Source organism: Leptonychotes weddellii, chromosome 14, assembly GCF_054177405.1.
Source record: "Leptonychotes weddellii isolate Sample4059 chromosome 14, ASM5417740v2, whole genome shotgun sequence".
In the NCBI taxonomy this organism is placed as follows: domain Eukaryota; kingdom Metazoa; phylum Chordata; class Mammalia; order Carnivora; family Phocidae; genus Leptonychotes; species Leptonychotes weddellii.
The window spans coordinates 10,273,995-10,293,268 of record NC_138382.1 but is presented as its reverse complement, the minus strand read 5'-3'; the positions used below and the strand labels follow the sequence as shown (position 1 = coordinate 10,293,268).

The 19,274-nt window shown below is 38.2% G+C and overlaps 1 protein-coding gene across 1 annotated transcript in view; it reads left to right on the top strand.

Annotated features, from left to right (window-relative positions):
- The window catches only part of PTAR1 (protein prenyltransferase alpha subunit repeat containing 1), a 43,471-nt gene that overhangs the window by 7,985 nt on the left and 16,212 nt on the right, over window positions 1–19,274 (top strand). The window contains exons 3-5 of the mRNA XM_081804063.1: window positions 5,245–5,311; window positions 14,161–14,265; window positions 16,053–16,266. Of these exons, the coding sequence (XP_081660189.1) occupies window positions 5,245–5,311; window positions 14,161–14,265; window positions 16,053–16,266 (386 nt within the window). The remainder of the gene's footprint in view (window positions 1–5,244; window positions 5,312–14,160; window positions 14,266–16,052; window positions 16,267–19,274) is intronic.

Genomic DNA, 19,274 nt, shown 5'->3' with positions numbered 1-19,274 from the left:
AGAGTGGAAAGACCATCTGCTTTGAAGGAAAATATCTGGATGTAGACTCAGTTTATCAGCATGCTGCAGTCACTTAGCAGTGACTTCAGGCAAATTATTTAACCTCTTCCTATTTCGTCACCAAAAGAAGGGAATTGTGAAAGGTTTCAGAGGGTTATTGAGAGGATCACATGAGTTAGTGTGTATAAAGCACCAGCACAGTGCCTCACACATAGTAGGCTCTCAAGAAACACTAGTTCCTTTCTCTGATTTAACCAGAACCAGTGGGGAAGAAAAAAAGAAAAATACATGTAATTCGGGAATGATTCTTCCATTATGTCCAATATTTCTAAACTGGTTACTTCTCTTTCTTTGGCCCTTTCCCATTTCTGAAATTTCACTTCACCCGCACCTCTTGGATCTGACTGGAATGCTTCCTGAAGGAGGTCCTATCTGAACTTGAGTCCTGAGTGGGGAGGAGTTGGCAGTTTGTCAGAGAGAAGGGAAAAGGGGCTTGTGGCTGTATGTGTTTTATGCACAACCCGTGAGGGTGTTGATGTTTTAAATCCTGAGATGCTGAGAAGGTGAGAAATAACCTGCTCAGAAGTCACTCCTTAGCGAGCTTAGGAGATTGTTTTCCTCCCTCTGGTGGCATCCAATCCCAGGAACTGGGCTAGGAGATACAGGCTTTGAAACTGGAATTCTCATTGAGTGCTTACTGTGTGTCAGGTATTGTCCTAACGCTTCATGAGTGTGAATCATTTAATACCCCATGAGGTAGTACAGTTATTAGCTCCATTTTACATATGAGGAGGACACAGAGGCACAGAGAGATTAAGTGACTTGCCCAGGAACTTTCTGGGAATTGTTAGAGCTGGGCTTTGAATCCAGCAATTGCTGTTGCCCTACCAGGTAGGGTGAGTCCCTCTGGTAGAGGAAGCCTTACTTTGATTAGCTTTCCTTTCCACACAGCCACAAAATGAAAAGTGGCAACTTGGGTATATTCTGTGTTTACTGGTTTCTGCCTTGCCTTGCTATATAGAAGTATCTCTGTGTTGGAGGATGGACTTGTCTTCAATTATGAGTGGGAGAGGAGAGTTGTGTTAGAAGTACAATTGACCCTTCAGCAATGCAGGGATTGGGGCGCTGGACTCAACCACGCCTAGTGCATTCAAAAATATGCGTATAACTTTTGACTCCCCCAAAACTTAACTAGTAACAGCCTATTGTTGATCAGAAGCCTTACTGATAACATGAATCGTCAACACGTATTTTGTATGTTACATGTATTATTTACTGTATTCTTACAATAAAGTAAGCTAGAGAAAAGAATGTTAAGAAAATCATAAAGAAGAGAAAATACATTTACAGTGCTATACTGTATTTATTGGAAAAAAGTAGCATATAAATGGACCTGTGAGGTACAAACCCATGTTGTTCAGGGGTCAGCTGTACAAACAAATGGCGACTACCGTTGGTTACACACATTTCTTAATGCAAAAAGGGAGAGTCCAATAAGCACCAGGTTACCTAGGTAGTAGAATGGATTTTGAAAAATTGTAGACTTGAAAAGAAATTCTAGAAGTCTTCCCATCATGCAGAAGCATTTCCATATAGCTCCTTAACACGTTGGTTTTTTTCATTCCTTTTTTTATAAGTTTAGAAATTTAGATAGTTTCACTGTAAGAACAACAGCCTCATTTCTGATTTCTTTGATTAATGTTGAAAGTATTCATTTCTTGGTAAGTGGCAATGGTATTTCGTTGAACAAATCTTTGGTTTGGTTGAGTATTCACTGTGTGTCAAATAGCTGTGGAGAACTGGAATGAATCTCATTGGCTCACAACAGAGACTGATGTTCTCATCATCCTTATTTCACAGATAAGGAAACTGAAGTTCGAAAACATTATGTTACATAGGCAATTAAGTGGAGAAGCTGGGATTCAAACCCAGGTGGCATGGCTTACAACTCCTCTGTGCTGTGGGTACACATGGAACTTCTTTTGGACAGGGGCCATATTTTTCTCATCTTTGTTAAGTGAATGAGTAATCTGAAGATGTGTTAGAGAGGACCTGCCTCCAGAAAATGTAGTCTCATCAAGAAGAGATTATTTATACAGTATCAGTAACAAAGTAAGATACATACAGAACATAGAAATAAAGATTGCTTCCAGGTAGGTAGGTCAGGAGAGACTTTATGAAGAAAGTTGTTTTGTTTTGATATTCAGATCTAGGAGAACATTTCTGGCAGAGAAGAGCAAGCAGGTAAATCTGAATTATCCAGAGAAGGTAGTCAGATAGGAGTTGTGTTTAGAGAATGGTGGGGTTTGGCTCTGGTGGAGTATAGTATGTGAAGGGCAGGTAGTAGAAAGGAGGCTGACAAGGAGATTGTGGGTTCTTGTTTCTCACCAGGTTCTAGTTTTCTGGCACATTTCCCCAGTATCTCGTGCTCTAGTCAAGCTCTGATACCCACAATCTCTTGGAGAGCACCCTGTGTGAACTTCCATGCCTCTTTATCCTTGCTCCTTCTTTCCAGTCTGCAGTGCTCTTTACCACTTCATTCATTTATAGCCTTCCCTGGGTACTCCAGTGAGAATTAATTTCAACTGCTTTGGTGGTTCCCAAAATATGGTATATGTTTCCAGTTCATAATTATTTCATTCTGTCTTATATAATTCTTTGTATGTTCTCTCCAACTAAAGGGTAACCTTTTAGAAGGCAAGATTAGGTCTTATTTATCATTATATCCCTTCTGTCAGTCCTAAGGTCCCAGTTTAATATTTGAACATAATTAATACTTGGGATACTGTGGAATTAAATAATGGTATAGAAAATTATATTTTTCTTGGTAAATATTAAATTAGTGCCAAAAGCTTCTTAAAAGTAAAAGAATGAAGAGGTTAATTAGATTATTCTTTACGGACATACTGTGTTTATGCATATAATGACTTGTAACGCGGAAGAAAGAAGTCAAAAATGTATGCTAATCGTATCATTTATTGAATGTTACAGTAATGAAATCATAGCCTCACAATAATTGTTAATTTCTTTTATTAAGATGGTTGAGAATGAAATAATTGATTTTTTTGTTCACTTAGAGTATTTTAAAATTACTATAGAGGTAGGGCACCTCGGTGGCTCAGTAGTTAAACGTCTGCCGTTGGCTCAGGTCATGATCCCAGGGTCCTGGGGTTGAGCCCTGCATCGAGCTCCCTGCTCAGCGGGAAGCCTGCTTCTCCCTCTTCCACTCCCCCCTGCCTGTGTTCCCTCTCGCGCTGTGTCTCTCTCTGTGAAATAAATAAATAAAATCTTTAAAAAAAAAATAAAAATGACTATAGAGGTATATTTATGCATGTTCTTTTTTTTTTTTTTTTTTTAAGATTTTATTTATTTGAGAGAGAGAGAGCACAAGCAGGGGGAGCGGCAGGCAGAGGGAGAAGCAGGCTCCCCACTAGGCAGGAAGCCCGATGTGGGACTTGATCCCAGGACCCTGAGATCATGACCTGAGCCACCCAGGTGCTTAACTGACTAAGCCATCCAGGCGCCCCATGCATGTTCTTATGTTTTAAAAAGTCTATTAAACACTGAGATGTCCCCATTATTTATTATAGACAGGTGTTTTAATTGCCGTGTAATTGAGTTATTAAAAATAGTCAGATGCTGACTTTGCCATATACCAGTTGGGTGCCCAGGGACAAATTATTTAAACTCTCTAAATGTCAATTTCCTTATCTCTGAAGCAAAACAAGAATATCTTGAACCATAATCATGGGAACTCAGTGAAATAATGTAAATAAAGGACTTCCAGTGGTATCTGGTATACACTAATGCTAAATAATTATAATTATTTTTATTATTTTATTTTACCTTGTGTTTAATATGAGCTTGGTAGAAGTTCCCTTAATTTCATGCCCCTACATTGATCATCTTAATCCTAAAATTCTCTTTTCAGTTTTAGTAAAATGAAGACAGTATGTCTAACTATATTGCTGATTTTGCTCTGGTTTTTTTTTTTTAAGATTTTTTATTTATTTATTTGGCAGAGAGAACACAAGCAGGCAGAGTAGCAGGCAGAGGGAGAGGGAGAAGCAGGCTCCCTGAGGAGCAGGGAGCCCGATGTACGGCTCGATCCCAGAACCCTGGGATCATGACCTGAGCCAAAGGCAGACGCTTAACTAACTGAGCCACCCAGGCGCCCCTGATTTTGCTCTATTAAACAAGCTTATGGAGCTTATTTGAATATATGGGAATTCTGTCAATACCATGATCACCAAATAGCTAATGAATATTGAATAGGCTGTTAAAAAATGAAAATAGAAAATACTAAAGAAAAAGGAAAAAAGTTCATATTAATGGTTATAAAGTTGTAAAATAAAACAGAAAGTATTTTTTTATCTGATGCATTCATTTTTTAAATGCGGTTATATAGGTTAGAGTTACAGGGACATAAGTGCACTCCTGTTACTCTTGGCGATATGAATAGATACCATTCATTTGAAGGACAGTTTGGAAATGCTTAGTAGGAGCCATACTGGTATTTATATTGTTTGACATAATAGTTCAACTCCTGGAATTATGTCCTGAGAAAATAATCTGTGAGATAAAAAGTGTGTTTCTAGTAATATTAACTATAGTAGTAAAAACAAACAGGAAAAAGCCTAAAGAATAATAAAGATAAATGTTAGTATATTACACTAAGGGATTGTTATACAGCTGTTAAAAATGCATACTGTAGCAATATGGGAGAATGCATGTCAAATAATATTGACAGAAAAAAAGAGAACAAAGTGGTGCATTTATCATTGCTACGGCTATGTAAAAATATGGGTAAGAAAGGATAATCTTTGCAGGAGAATGTAAATGAATTGTTTTAAATGATTATGAGTGGGTCTTTTTTCCCCTTTTGAAAATTTGCACTATTATTGAAATGTTTGTGGAATTAAAAGAGTAACGGTATGGAAATTTTATTTCTTTTCCTTGGTCAATATTAAATTAGAGCCAAAAACTCTTAAAAGAATGAGTGAATAGTCTTTCTAGGCATATTGTATTGTAAAGTTGTTTCAGTGTCAACTTTTAAGAGTTATTTTTATCATAGAGTAGAAAAAAGTCTTGGCAGCTTAGAACAGGGCATCTACCATTAAAATTACTATGACATGGTATATATACATTAGTAACATAAGATAAGATACAGATATACAAGGTCTTGAAGAAAAGCCAAGCTTCAAAGGGTAGAACTATTTATAATGTGATTTCTCTTTATTTTAGAACTGATAGATGTCACATGCACCCTGCTGCTTCTAAACCCAGACTTTACCACTGCATGGAACGTAAGGTACGTCATTCTCATCAGTGATAAAATGAAATTGTCCAAATTTCTGAAAAACTGTAAACCCCATGAGTTGTCATCTTTTTGAAAAATGAAATACAAACCATGTATCTATGGCATTTTATGCTTATTTCTTCTACCCAATCTTTATAATATCTCTGGGACAATTCTGACTTACACTTAGCTCCTTTGTGCATGTTTCTGTCTTTTCTCCACAAACTTTCCTGTCTGAAATAGAAATCATCATTGCAAATTACAGTATACCATTTGTTTTTATTTTCCTTCCTTTTTAGAGGAGTAGGGGCAATTGGTTGGTTTGTGAGGCATTGGTTTATATATTTGTGAAGTGCAGTGGGAAGTATGTAGGATGAGGATTCAAGCCTATGACTTTTTGGTCTCAGTTTAGTCACTAACATTGTGACCTCTGTGGGCCAATCACTTGAAGTCTCTGGCACTCAGTATTTTGGGAAGGGATCACGTTTTATTAATATCTTAGTTCCTTAATCTAGTTATTTTAGCTTTAAACACAAAATATAGAAATACCAAAGTTGAGACCAGGTTCATTTTTTTTTCATTGAAGTTTTTTCAGTTAAACAGTATGTATGGTTTTTTTAAAAAAAAATGGTGGTCTCTTAGACTAACACAAATTCTCCTAGAGGAAAGCAGGATAAAGTTCTAGATGAATAAAAGTGAAGTTCTGTTGAACACTGTGAATACATTTTAAATTTTCCAATAGGAGAGAGCCATAAATTATGGTTCTTAATCTTTAAAGATGACTTAAACAGTACTTTATTCAATTTTCTGTGTATTTTAAGCAAGGTTACATTCTGAGTTAGTGTTCTATGATACCTACTGAATTTTGTATCTACCTACTGATTTTTAAAAATTAGGCAATTTCTATTATATGTCTTTTTAAGTTGTCTTTTGAATAATTAATGATCACATATTTAGAGTAAGGAGTAAGAGAAGTATAGAATGAGATATAAGGCTTTAAAATTTACATAATTTTAGAATTCTGATTTTTCTTTTATGGAAAGCACCACCACAGGTAAGGAAAAGACTAATGTTCATGAGTGGCTACTGTGTTATAGGGACAATATTACAGCTTTATTCATGATCTAATTTAATCCACACAATACTTGACAGCATTTGTTCATTTATCAAATATTTATTGATTGCTATCTGCTGAGTTCTAGGCACTGGAAATAGAATTATGAACAAAACCCTGTCCTTGTGGAATTTTATTCTACTAGGGGAAGAAAAGAAAGACATTACTAAATAAAATATACATGCAATCAAGTGGTGGTTAAATCCTGTGGAGAAAAAGTGGGACAAGAAAGTGGGGAAGACCAGAGAGAGAGTGGGAAGAATAGTATTGCAGTTTTACATAGGGGACATCTGAGCAAAGACTGGCCTGATTTGGGGATCAGTCTGTGGTGTCTGGGGTAAGAGCATTCCACGCAGAGGGAACGGGAGCAAGTGGGAAGGCTCTCAGTGGTGCTGAAGGTGTTCCTTGGTGTTCCGGGACAGCAAGACAGCCAGTACCCGGTGTTGCTGGAGTAGCGTGCACGAGGGAGAGAGTCATGGACCATACCTCATAGGGCTTTGTTGATCTTCCTACGCTGCTGGAGGAACTTGGACTTCTACTTGGAGTGAGATCAGAAGTCATAAAAGCTGAGGAGGGACAGTACCTCGCTTAGGTTTAAAAAGTTTAGGTCCTGTGGAAAGTAGACTGTAGGAGTGCAGGGAGGGGTTAGGAAGTTAGGTAGTGGTTGTGGTAATTTAGGTGAGAGATGCTTGTGACTTGAAGTCTAACTGAGCAGTAGAAAAGGTGCGAAGTAATGATTCTCACTGTATTTTAGGAACTATATAAGCTTTGACTGTATTTAATAAACAGTTTTAAAGACAGATGATGAACTAGATACAGGAAGGAGAAGGAAGAGGGTCAAGCTGGACTCCGGTGTTTGGCCTGAGCAGCTAAAAGGATGGAGATGCCCTTTACAGAAAGAGTCAGTCCTCTGTCTGGAAGAGGAGCAAACTGAGGTGGAGAGTGCCAGGTGGAAGTCAGGTGCTCAGTTTGGGACAGGTTAGGTTTGTGTGCGGGAATCTAAAGTTGAGGCAGAAGTTCTAAGCCTGATAGAAATTTGGGAGTCACTAGAAAATGGGTGGTATTTAAGGCCATGAGATTGTTTGAGGTACCTATGTAGCTGTTGGGAAATTGGAAATTACATACATGGCTCACATTGGTGATTCACATATTTCTGTTGGACAGCACTGTTCTAGAGTTTGTGCGACGAGGAAGAATCAGCAAGGGAGACTTTTAGGAGGGTGCTATGAACTTATTATAACTGAGAGCTTTCTTAAGGGTAGGGATCATGTCTTTTTGTTTTCCTTTGTTTTCCTAGCATCCAGCCCTCTAGTGCCTGGCACATAATTCAGTTTGCAGACTGGGCACTGAAAATAATTAAGTTCAGTGAAAATGAAAAGAGGGTAATAGAGAAGTAGGAGTACCATTTTTATTCATGTTCTCCAATTCCTCATTATTATAGAGGACTTGAAAAATCCTTCAACAAGAAACGATTCTTACTAGTCTAATACATGCATATATAATCATATATACATACATATATACACACACACATATATATGTAATTTATTGTATATTTTATAGGGCAGCTCAATGTAGGAGAAAGAACCTAGTCTTCAGATATGTGGCTCTTAGTCCTTTTTCATTAATTAACTAGCAGTTGACTTGAGGCAAAAGATTTAATTTCAGAGCAGCTTTAGTTTCTGTATCTGTGAAATAAAAGGTTTGAACTAGGTAATTTTTTTATGATTCCTTTCAAACTGTTTTGTGATTTTCTGTGGTTTGGTTGTGTAAAGGGAAAATGGCTGCGTAATCTAACTTCAGTGATATTCACAGCAGTTGATTTTGAAAAGTATTCTAGTAAGATTAATAAAGTTTTGTGCTGGGGCGCCTGGGTGGCTCAGTCGTTAAGCATCTGCCTTCGGCTCAGGTCATGATCCCAGGGTCCTGGGATCGAGCCCCGCATCGGGCTCCCTGCTCCACGGGAAGCCTGCTTCTCCCTCTCCCACTCCCCCTGCTTGTGATCCCTCTCTCACTGTGTCTCTCTCTGTCAAATAAATAAAATCTTTAAAATAAAGAAATATAGTTTTGTGCTAGATGAATAAAAAGGAAACCTTGATTTTTAAAAAGATGCATTGTGGATATGTATTCTAGTAAGTTTTAATTTGTATTAGTAAAATTAATTAACATGAAGACATAGAATCAGTAGTACATTTTATGCAAAAACCACCAGCTTTGGAAGTAAATTGGTCTAACCTTATAAGATCACTCGCAAATCAAATACTTAACACTTCCATGTTTAATTGTTGGTGTGTTTCTTCTGCAGTAACTGGGAAGCATTGAGTGATTTTTAACTGTATTTTATAAACTGCTAGAAGATAGTATTAATACATCAGTCGTTCATTTTATAGGTGTTGTGGTCTTGGGGAAAAAACAGATGCAAGTATAGGTTTTTGAGTTGATTGCCTGTAATTACAGTGAGTGATGGATATACTTTTAAAATCTACCTGTTACAGAAAAATTTGGTACTTTTTTTGCTTTGAAATTCAGTGTATTATTTTGTGAAAGAGCTTGACTTCATAACGGTGTCCTATTTTTTCCGTCAGTCTGTGAACACAGAGTAAGCAAAACCTCTTTGAGTAACTAAAATAGCTAACACCAGGCTTTAGTGATCATGTCCTTTACTCATAGCCTATTACAATTGGTGACTTTATTTTATGCAGATTTGATGTTTGGTTCTGGCACTTTGAGTTCACAGACCTTGAGTATAAGTTACTAATTCTCCCCCAGCTTCAGTTTTCTCATCAGTAAAACTGAGGTAATACTAGGTTGTGCCATATGAAATTGTTGTTTTTATAAAACAAAAATAGTTCAACCTAAGCATCCAGATCCTGGTGTCTTACACCATTCTTTAATAAATGGAAATAGGCTTCTTGAGGAAATGTCTGATTCTAGGACCAGGGCAGGAAATCTATAAGATTCATCTAGAACATCTCAAAGAGCCAAAAAGTAAGGAAGTGCTCAAAAAACAAAATGATGGAACTATGTCAGAGGGCTTCTAGTGGCCAAAGCTGGAACAATTTGAACAGTAAAATAACATAATATTGGGTTATGCCCTAAAGTGTAAAATGGATGTTCATACTGACATAAATAATTGAAGAAGCAACAAACAAATAGTAGACAACAGACAAATCTCTCATATAGAAGGATTCTAAATAATTTATCTAGGCAACCGCCTTCAAGGAGTTGGAGTCCAGCTCCCTTCCTCCTTAAGTGTAACTTCCTTCCAAAAAGTACAGTGGAGGAACTGGACACAGACCATCTTAGGCAGGTAATCAAGGTCAGCATCAGCAGTGACGAGTCACGCTGGTATTTTGTGCCCCTGATATGATGTGATAAAGATGGCACTTTTGTGATCTCTTCCTCCTCAAAACCCTAGTCTAACCGTAAGAAAAACATCATACAAAATACCTGATTAGTACTCATAAAATGGCAAGGTATAATTGGAGGAGCCTGTAGAGACATAACCAAATATAATGTGATATTCTAGATAGGATGCTGGACTAGAAAAAGGACATGTGGTAAAAACTAAGGAATTCTGAATAAAGTATGGACTTGCGGTAGTAATTTACTGGTAATGATTCATCAATTGCGACCAAAGTACCATAATAATATATTATTAATAAGGGAAGCTGGTACAGGGTATATGAGAGTTCTCTATACTGTCCTTAACAACCTTAGTGTAAATTTAAAACAATTCCCAGATTAAAACTTTAAGATTTTTATTTATTTTTTAGGTCATCTCTATACCCAGTGTGGGGCTCGAACTTACAACATGAGATCAAGAGTCTCATGCTGTACCAACCGAGCCAGCTAGGTGCCCCAAAAGTTTATTTAAAGAAACAAAAAACAAAAACAACAATTGAGTATCAGCAATTTCATATATATCAACATAATACAGGATTGTTTTGAGGATTAGATTAGATAATATATGCAAATCACTTAACACAGTGGCTGATTCAGGAGAAGTTTTCAGTAAATGGTAATTTTTATGAAGATGACTCTTATTATTATCATTATTTCAGACAGAATAAAGATTCGGGGGGTAAAAAAGATGGCATTTGTTTATTCAGTCATACTGTGTTCCAAGTACTGAGCTAGCCAGTGGAGATTTAACCATGGACAAGATACACATAGCCCCTGGTTTCCTACAAATTTTAAATCAAGTGACAGCAGAGAGAAACCATAATTAATAGCCTGAGATAGAAGACAGAAAAAACTTAAAAAGATAAGATAAACCAGGGACACCTGGGTGGCTCAGTCAGTTAAGCGTCTGCCTTCGGCTCAGGTCCTGATCCCATGAGCCCCGCATCGGGCTCCTTGCTCAGCAGGGAGCCTGCTTCTCCCCCTGCCTGCCACTCCCCCTACTTGTGTTCTCTCTCTCTTTGACAAATAAATAAGTAAACTTTGTAGAACTAGAAAAGCCTTCATGGAATATGCCACAACAAGGTTGCACATACAGCATGGCCCTGTTCCCTACCACCCCCTCCTCTTTACAACACAACACATGTGGCCTTTTCCTTTCCTACGTACTTCTCCCCCACATTTATTTGACCTTTGTTTTATTCCTTCGTTCTCTGTTTGCAGTGTATCACCTAAGGCTTTCAGGATGAATCTCAAAGCCCAGCTTAGTCAATGTGCCTGAAAATAAAGCTACCTCAAATTTCAGGCAGTACTCCACTTCCTCAATAAGAAAAGTCCAAGAAAAAAATTTTAGGCTAATAATAATATGTAAACTTAAAGGTATGTGCATGAAATAAGCAAATGTCTTAATATGATACTTACTTTTTAAATTTAGTTACATACCTTTAAAATAACGTGAAGTATTTTAATTATTCATCATTTTCTTACATTTCATTAAACAATTTAATTCAAATGTCTCATGTGGCTTATTGACATCAGTGATTTTGTCATCACAAGTTATTTTTTTCAACTTATCCAGCCTTTTTCCAGAGCACATTATGTGTGCATATATCTAGCTTGTTTGAGATACATATAGCACTTTTTGAATCCATGTGTGACTGAAATTTTTCTCAAGATAGATCCCTACTTGAATGCATTCCAGTAGTTGATTTTCTTTTATTATATCTCTTGTTTAAGTGATAGCTATAATGTAATCATTTACTATATTCCTTTTTCAAGTGATCTTTAAAAATTTTGTTTATGGGGCTTCTGGGTGGCTCAGTTGGTTAAATGTCTGCCTTTGACTCAGATCATGATTCCAGGATCCTGGGATCAAGCCCCTCATCTGGCTGTCTCCCTGCTCAGCGGGAAGCCTGCTTCTCCCTCTGCACCCTCATCCCACTCGTGCTCTCTCTCAAATAAATAGATAAAATCTTTAGGAAAAAAAAAGATTATTTAAAAAAAATTTGTTTATGGTAATATTCAACATCTACAGTGTTCAGTCCTGTCCCCAAGAATGTTTATTAAATTGATATTTAAATTTTGCTTCCTTTTTTATGATTCTGTCAGGTGATCTTTTTAAGCATCCACGTATACCTTTGATTGGGGTTGTTTCAGGCTAAGATCTCTTCCCAAATATGTTGTGCAAAATAAATTAAGAGAGCACCCCTAGGGGCATGTGGGTGGCTCAGTGGGTTGAGTGTCTGACTCTTGATTTCGGCTCAGGTCATGATCTCAGGTTGTAAGATAGAGCCCTGCGTCCGGCTCCACGTGCAGCGCAGAGTCTGGTTGAGATTCTCTCTCTCCCTCTCCCTCTACCTCTGCCCTTCCCCCTGCTTTCTCTCTTTCTTTTTCTCTCTCTCAAGATGAATAAAATCTTTCTTTTTTTTTTAAAGGAGCCCTAATTGAAGAAACTTTTTAAAGATTCAGGTATAAAGTGACTCCTCTTTTCTGAAGAAAATTTTGACTATTTCCCCATAGATATATATGGGAGTATAGGTGGGCAGTTGTAATAAGGAGAGGTTTTAAATTTAGTAAATGGAAATTAGGCTTAATATAGTAAATTCTGTACCATAGAGGTTTTTAAACTTTGGTGTGCATCAGCTGGAGCACTTGTTCAAACACATTGCTTTGTCACTAGTTTTTGATTCAGCGGGTCTGGGATGAGGCTTGAGAATCTGTATTTCTTACAAGTTCCAGATGATGGTAATGTTGCAGTTAAGGACCTTACTTTGAGAAACACTGCATTACAAAGAAGTTAAAATTATACAGAATATTATTTTGCCTCCTTTGAACACTATAGGTATCCTAACTTACTGTATAATGAAACATTACTGATTTCAGAAGAAGAATGATGCAGGACTGCAAAAGTAATTGGCTGTTGCATTAAATCCTCTTTCAGTGACACATAGGCTTCCTGTGCATTGAAAGAAAAACAGCCAATAAACCCATTTGTTAAAGTACCCATAAACCTTCTCAGTATCACTTGAAATCATATCCTGGAATGAAGTGCCTGACCTAAAATGATTGTAAAATACAAATATTTGTCATCACTGTTCAGTATTTTCACTAAAAAGAAAGTTATTTTCCTTATCAAATAAAAATCTAGAAATGGCACATTGCTGTTGGAAAGACAATGCATGGTGGTAATTAGGAACTAAATTCATCTAAGTAGGTGAGGTATAGGATCTGGGCTCTGGTCTTCTTGGAACTAAAGTTCTCTAAAATAAATGAATTATCAACCCTACCACAGGAAGGACTTTTTAAGATTAATAAAGTCTAGTAAATGACCTAATTTTATTATAATAGATACATTGAAAGTTAATTGGGAGTATAATCAGTAAGAGCAGAGCTTATTATCAAAAGCATACCTGAGAAATTAAATCAAAACCTAAATCGTATATACTTGGGAAATAATAGGTGGAGAGCTCTTTCATGACGTTCTTTATAATTACATGGCAGCTTTGAACACTTTGAAAACAGCAACAAAAACCTGACGTTGCTCTTACTTCTATTTGTATTTCAAAAAGAAATGGTCTAGTGTCTCAAGGGCCATGCAGGTAGTTCACTTGGTAATAACATCTTTTGGGAACTTTCCTAAGTAGCAGAAATGAAAGACATCTTAAGCACAAAGCTCTGTTTCAGAAAAGCAAAAACTTGGAAGCAACCTAAATGTCTAACCAGAGAGGAAAAGGTCATGAAATTACAGAGTACTCAGTGAAAACTACCTGACCGATTTAAATGTTCGCTTTAAAGATTATGTAGCACCATGGAATAATTCTTAAGCTATAAAGCAGAATATAAAATTATATGTTAAAATGTATATGCATATGAGGAAAGACAAAAGGGAAAATTGAAAAATAAAAATAGTAATTTTGTTAGGGTAGTGGATGATTCTTTCCATCTTAATCATGCTGTGTGTGTTGCTCTTTATGTATTTTTTGGTAATGAATCATATCATGTCCAACTTGGGAAGTTAGAACAATTCTTGACTAGTACTGGATCTGCCCTACAGATACTGATGTCAGGCCTTGTAAGTTTTGGAAATGAGACAAGCCAGAAAACCTCTTTGCCCTTTCCCAAATAGGTAACTAAAGTTCCACTATTGATTTAAGAGCTTCTATTTCTGCTTATTAATCCTGTTACTTAGAGATTACAAGAATACATTCTTGATTACCGTGTGTGATACTTATGAGAGTTTCATGTTGTCTTATTTTTTTTCTTCCCAGTGAGATTATGTTAATAGCCATGCAGTATGTTTGGATGGAAAGGTAGAATAATGGTTCTTTTCATTTTTCTTTTACAGAAAAGAGCTCATCCTCTCTGGCACTTTACATCCAGTTAAGGACTTACATCTGGGAAAACTGGCCTTAACTAAATTTCCAAAGAGTCCAGAAACATGGATTCACAGGTGTGGTTAATTTACACTATAGGATTCTTAGGATTCAGAATGGCTGGAGAAACAACAGTGTCCAGCAGGGTCACATACGGGTTCAGAGTATGAATTCTAAAGTCAAGTTACCTACTTTTTAACTCCAGATGCCATCACTTGTTCCCTGTGTGACCTTCAGAAATGATTTAAGCTCTTCAAGCCTCAGTTTTCTCATTCGTAAAATGGGAATAACAGTCACACCTATTTCAGAGTTAATGGTTGGCTTTACATGAAATAATGTATGTTAGCACCACCACGGTGCCTGGCACACATTAAATACTCAGTAAATTTTAGCTGTTATTGTTCATTATGAACTATCTGAGCAGTCATAGAAATGGCATTTAGATAGTCAACTATAATGAGCAACTTGGGTTTTATAATTAATTCAGGTGTGTTTCTGGTATAGATGGTTGTAGTTATTAAAATTAACAAAATAACAACGATAAAGGTAGCTGAGGTGAGTGGTGTGTAGGCTGCGCTGAAGTTCCTAAGACTGTAAATGCAGAGAGTATTTTTAGGTTAAAGGCCTGAGTCAGCCAAAATGCACGTGAAAACTCTCCTCACCATCCTGGCTCTCTGGAGCGTATTCCTCGTGGACTCCATGGAACTACCCAGTTTTAACTAAAATGAGATAGTGTGGGCTGGTGGCTTCTTGGGGTCGGTGGAGAAATTCTTTAAGAAGTCTGTTTTCAGTTTACTAAGCCACTTACAACTTTTCTTAAATCCTGAGCATTTTTAGGATCTTAGTTAGTTCAGGGTATTTTCACTGTAATCTTGGCTTTGGCTAGCATTGCAAATCAGCTACTTCCATGCTGGATGTTTTTTCATAGTAGGAATTGAGATAGCACTTCAGAGAGGCCTGTGGTTGTGCGTGTGGAGGTTTGGAAAGGACTGGGGGCAGGGGAGGGCAGTATTGAATATGCATTCACCAATTTATAGGCTTATCTAATATTTTATATAAAGCAAGCTTTTGTTTTATAAGTTAGGTAAAATTCTATTTGAAAAGGAAAAAATGAGCTTTCTTACTCAATTTCTAGTAACCTTTGGGTTGGACATTTTTAGTCTAAAAGAGTGCTTCTTATGAGAAAATATTTGTAAAAAACTTAACCACATTAAGTGGTTAGAGATGTTTTTTTAGTGCCTTTCATTTAAATAAGTATGCTAATGAAAATCTTAAAAAGACAAGGGAAAAATTTGTGGATAAAGACATTTAAAACCTCCTGATGGTTGTGTCCTTCCAGATTCTGTGCTATAACATAGAAATTCTGCTTAATGAAAGCAGTCATAATGCAGCTTCTTGTATGCAAGCAAATACACATAGGGTGAGGCATGCACATGTAATTAAAGATGTGAATCATGACTCCTCTTCTGGTATTTACCAGCCATTAATTAATATCCCGTCCACCACAACCACCGCAATCCCCCCTCCATGTACACACCCTGTCTTTGCATTTTCTGGCCAAATGGAGTTTTGGAGCTGTCATATCGGAACTGAAGCATTCTCTTTCTGACAAATTTTAATGTTTTAGAAAGGTTTCTCTTTCCTGTTTGTCCTTTCTTCACCCTCCTCCCCGTCAGTGGTGCTGAAGTTTAATGACATCTTTAACAACAAAAACAACAGAATAATCCCCCTCCCCCCAAATTGGGCTCATAGACAGGGATTAGTTTGCATTGTATGGGTGGAGATTGAGAACAAAGAAAACTGGTTGTTTTCCTCTCTGGTTTATGTTCTTTCCTCTTTCTCATTCCCATGTGTACCTTCACAGGCGATGGGTGCTACAACAGCTAATTCAGGAAACCTCCTTGCCTGCCTTTGTGACGAAAGGAAACCCAGCAGCAATTCCTGCGGAGAGGACACAGAGACTGGTCCGAGAAGAGATGGAGGTCTGTGGTGAAGCGGCGGGGAGATACCCGAGCAACTACAACGCCTGGTCCCATCGCATCTGGGTTCTCCAGCACCTGGCGAAGCTGGACGTCAGGGTAAGGCCGCGCTTCGTCTCCCGAGGCACAGTCCCTGTCTGCCCTTGAAGTCTTCTGATAGCAGCTCCTCCTCAGAGGAGCTTTGAAGGAGGCAAGTAGAGGAGCTAATGGCCCAGCGGCCTGGGGAGGATCTAGCAGCTGATACCTCCAAGGAAACCCTGGCAATTTAAAAAAAAGGTTGCATTCCTCACCAGCGCGGTTTCTGGCATTCTTCAGGTTAGTACATTGTAGAACGAAGGCAAGTTTAAGCAGTAAGAAGATGGAGCATAATTCATTTTGCCCCGGAATAGGAAGGGATTCTTAGGCCTTGTAGCATTGGAGCTGTTCTTTCTTGGTGGGCTCTGGTTATGTGACTTAATGTGCTCAATCAGCTGGCTGCCTTCTCACCGTCCCCTCTCCTGGGGAGGGAAGAGAAGATCTCACCTGGTATTCCCAAACTTGTCTTTGTCTATAAAGGACCTTCGGATTTCGGAGTCCCACCCCAGGCCTACTAAATTGGGGAAAGGGTTGGATTTAAGAAAAACACTTTTCACAGGGCTCAGGGGGTTATCTGGAGGCAGAGCTGGGTTGGAAGGAATGGGGTGCCTTCACTTACTATTCATCAGGATGAGAACCAGGTATCCTTTGGTTCCTTCTTCGTACTATAGCTTCTCTATATTTTTCTTCACTTCTTACGTTTAAGTGCCGTAAGAATGTAGGGTACTGCTCTGAAAGCATCTCAGGCTTAAGACAACTTAAAGGGGTCAAAATACCTTAAGTGGTATTTTCAGATTAATTCGGAAGCACGCTCTCATTTTGCTCACCAGCCCCTTCCTCCATCTCCCTTCCCAGGTTCCCTCTCCCCTCTCTGTGTCCTAGCCAGAGATTCCTCCAGGGTAAATTAAGAGTTTTCATTTCTGGGGACTTTTAAGCCAACAGTTCTGAAAGAGTAGCGCTTCCCCTCCAGTTTATATTGGCTTTGTGTTTCTGGACGGGAATCCCCGTGATGCAGTGGAAAGAGCAAAGACAGAATCCTCCTGACCTGGCTTCAGATTTTGGCCTCACTAGCTATGTGTGGAAAGCTTTCATGTTTTATCTGTGAAATACCAGCTCCACTGTCTGCCTCAGTGGATTATTGTGAAGATTATTTGAGTTAATGTGTGTAAAGTACTGGGCACCTAACAGGCTCACTAAATTTTAGTTCCTTTCTCTGTTCCTCACAGATAGAAAGTTTAGGTGAAAGTGACTCCCAGTTTGCTCGATCAACTCATTATAATTTATCCATGAAAAAGTACTGAAACTCTTTCATTCCCAGACACTGCCCTGTATGCTGGGTGTGGCATAATAACCAAGAGATTGCTCTCAGCAAATTGAGAATCTAGTTGAGGGAACAGATACGAACAGTCACAAAGCAGTCTGACACTTGCAGGCGCTAGAAGCCCAGGGGACAGTGGGAGCACAGAAATGGCTTCTCATCCCGGCTGGGCTCACTGGGAGCAGCTGCCAGAAGGAAGGCTGCCTCGTTGTCAGGAGTCCAAGTCATCTGGTGGGATGTGGGAGATAGGGAGTCTTTAGGGAGTCTGGTCATCTCAGCTCCACAACTTGATAGTGGGGAGGGGGTGGGAGGGGCATGAGGAGCATGAAGGATAAAGAGAAAGGTGGAGTCCAGGTGAGCTGAGCAGTCTTTGGAGACTTGCCTGCCTTGATGTGGACCTTTTAAAGTGGCATTCCCATAAAATCAGGAACACAGGGCCAAGGTGAAATTCTTGGTTTCTTGAGACTATCCGATGTTGAAGATGACAGCTCGTTAGTGGTGTGTTGACTCAGCTGCCTGGGCCTGCTCCTAGGCTCACATGTTGTCCACCAGCTATGCCCTGCCCTTGGTTGAATTCCATGCCCTTCCTTTCCCCTCTGCCACTGCAGCTCTCTCAGTGAGAGTGATGAATTTGCAAAATCCCCTTTCTGTTCTTAGAAGCCAGTGGGCCCAGCTAGGAGATCATGCCCTACTATGCTTTGTCTATTAGAGGAAGTAATCACAGAAGTACCACCGGTCTAAAGCAGCTTAAAAATACATATAAAATGAGCTGGCATCTTTTTACTTAGGAAATTGAAAATGATTTTTTTTTTAAGATTTTATTTATTTGAGAAAGAGACAGCACAAGCTGGCGGGAGGGGGAGAAGGAGACTCCCCACTGAGCAGGGAGCCTGATGTGGGGCTCGATCCCAGGACCCCAAGATCATGACCGAGCCAAAGGCAGACGCTTAACTGAGCCACCCAGGCACCCCGAAAATATTTTTTTTTAAAGTACTCGTATCCAGCATTGATAAGGCTATGGAAACAAGCATTGTAGAAATTGTTGTAGTCTTACTGAAGGACAACATGGCAGCATTTATCAGACTTTACCAAAAAAGTGTGTTCTTTCTAATCTAGTAGTTCTGCCTGTAGGAATTCATCCTAAAGAAATACTGGGAGATATAGTATGGTGGTGTAGTAATTAAAGGTTCCACTCAGTGGTCAGACAAACCTAATTTGAATCCTGACTGTACTATCCTTTCTCATTGAGTGATGTGAATTAAATGGGAAAATCCACGTAAAGTGGCCGTCAGAAGTGCTTGTACTAAGTGTTCAATAAACACGGGCTATTATATTAAATATGAAAGTTTGATATATGAAAATGCTCTTTATAATAGAACCACTCTAACCCTCCAATAATAACAGATTAGTTACATTGCAGTTCATCACAAATTGGAATATTTTGTTGCTACTAAAAATTATATTTTAGAAGATTATTTAAAGAAAAAGTTCACTATAGGATAAGGATCTTTAAAACTAAATATGAGATGGTCCTAATATAATTTTTTAATATATTATTAGCTTTGGATGAGATTTTAAAGTGTTTGGAACAGTGCTTGGCATATTGTAACTGCTTAACATATATATATATGTATATATATATACACACATACAGTGCTATTACAGATCTATTGGCTTGTGTTTTCCATAATAAACACGTATTCATTTTCTAGTC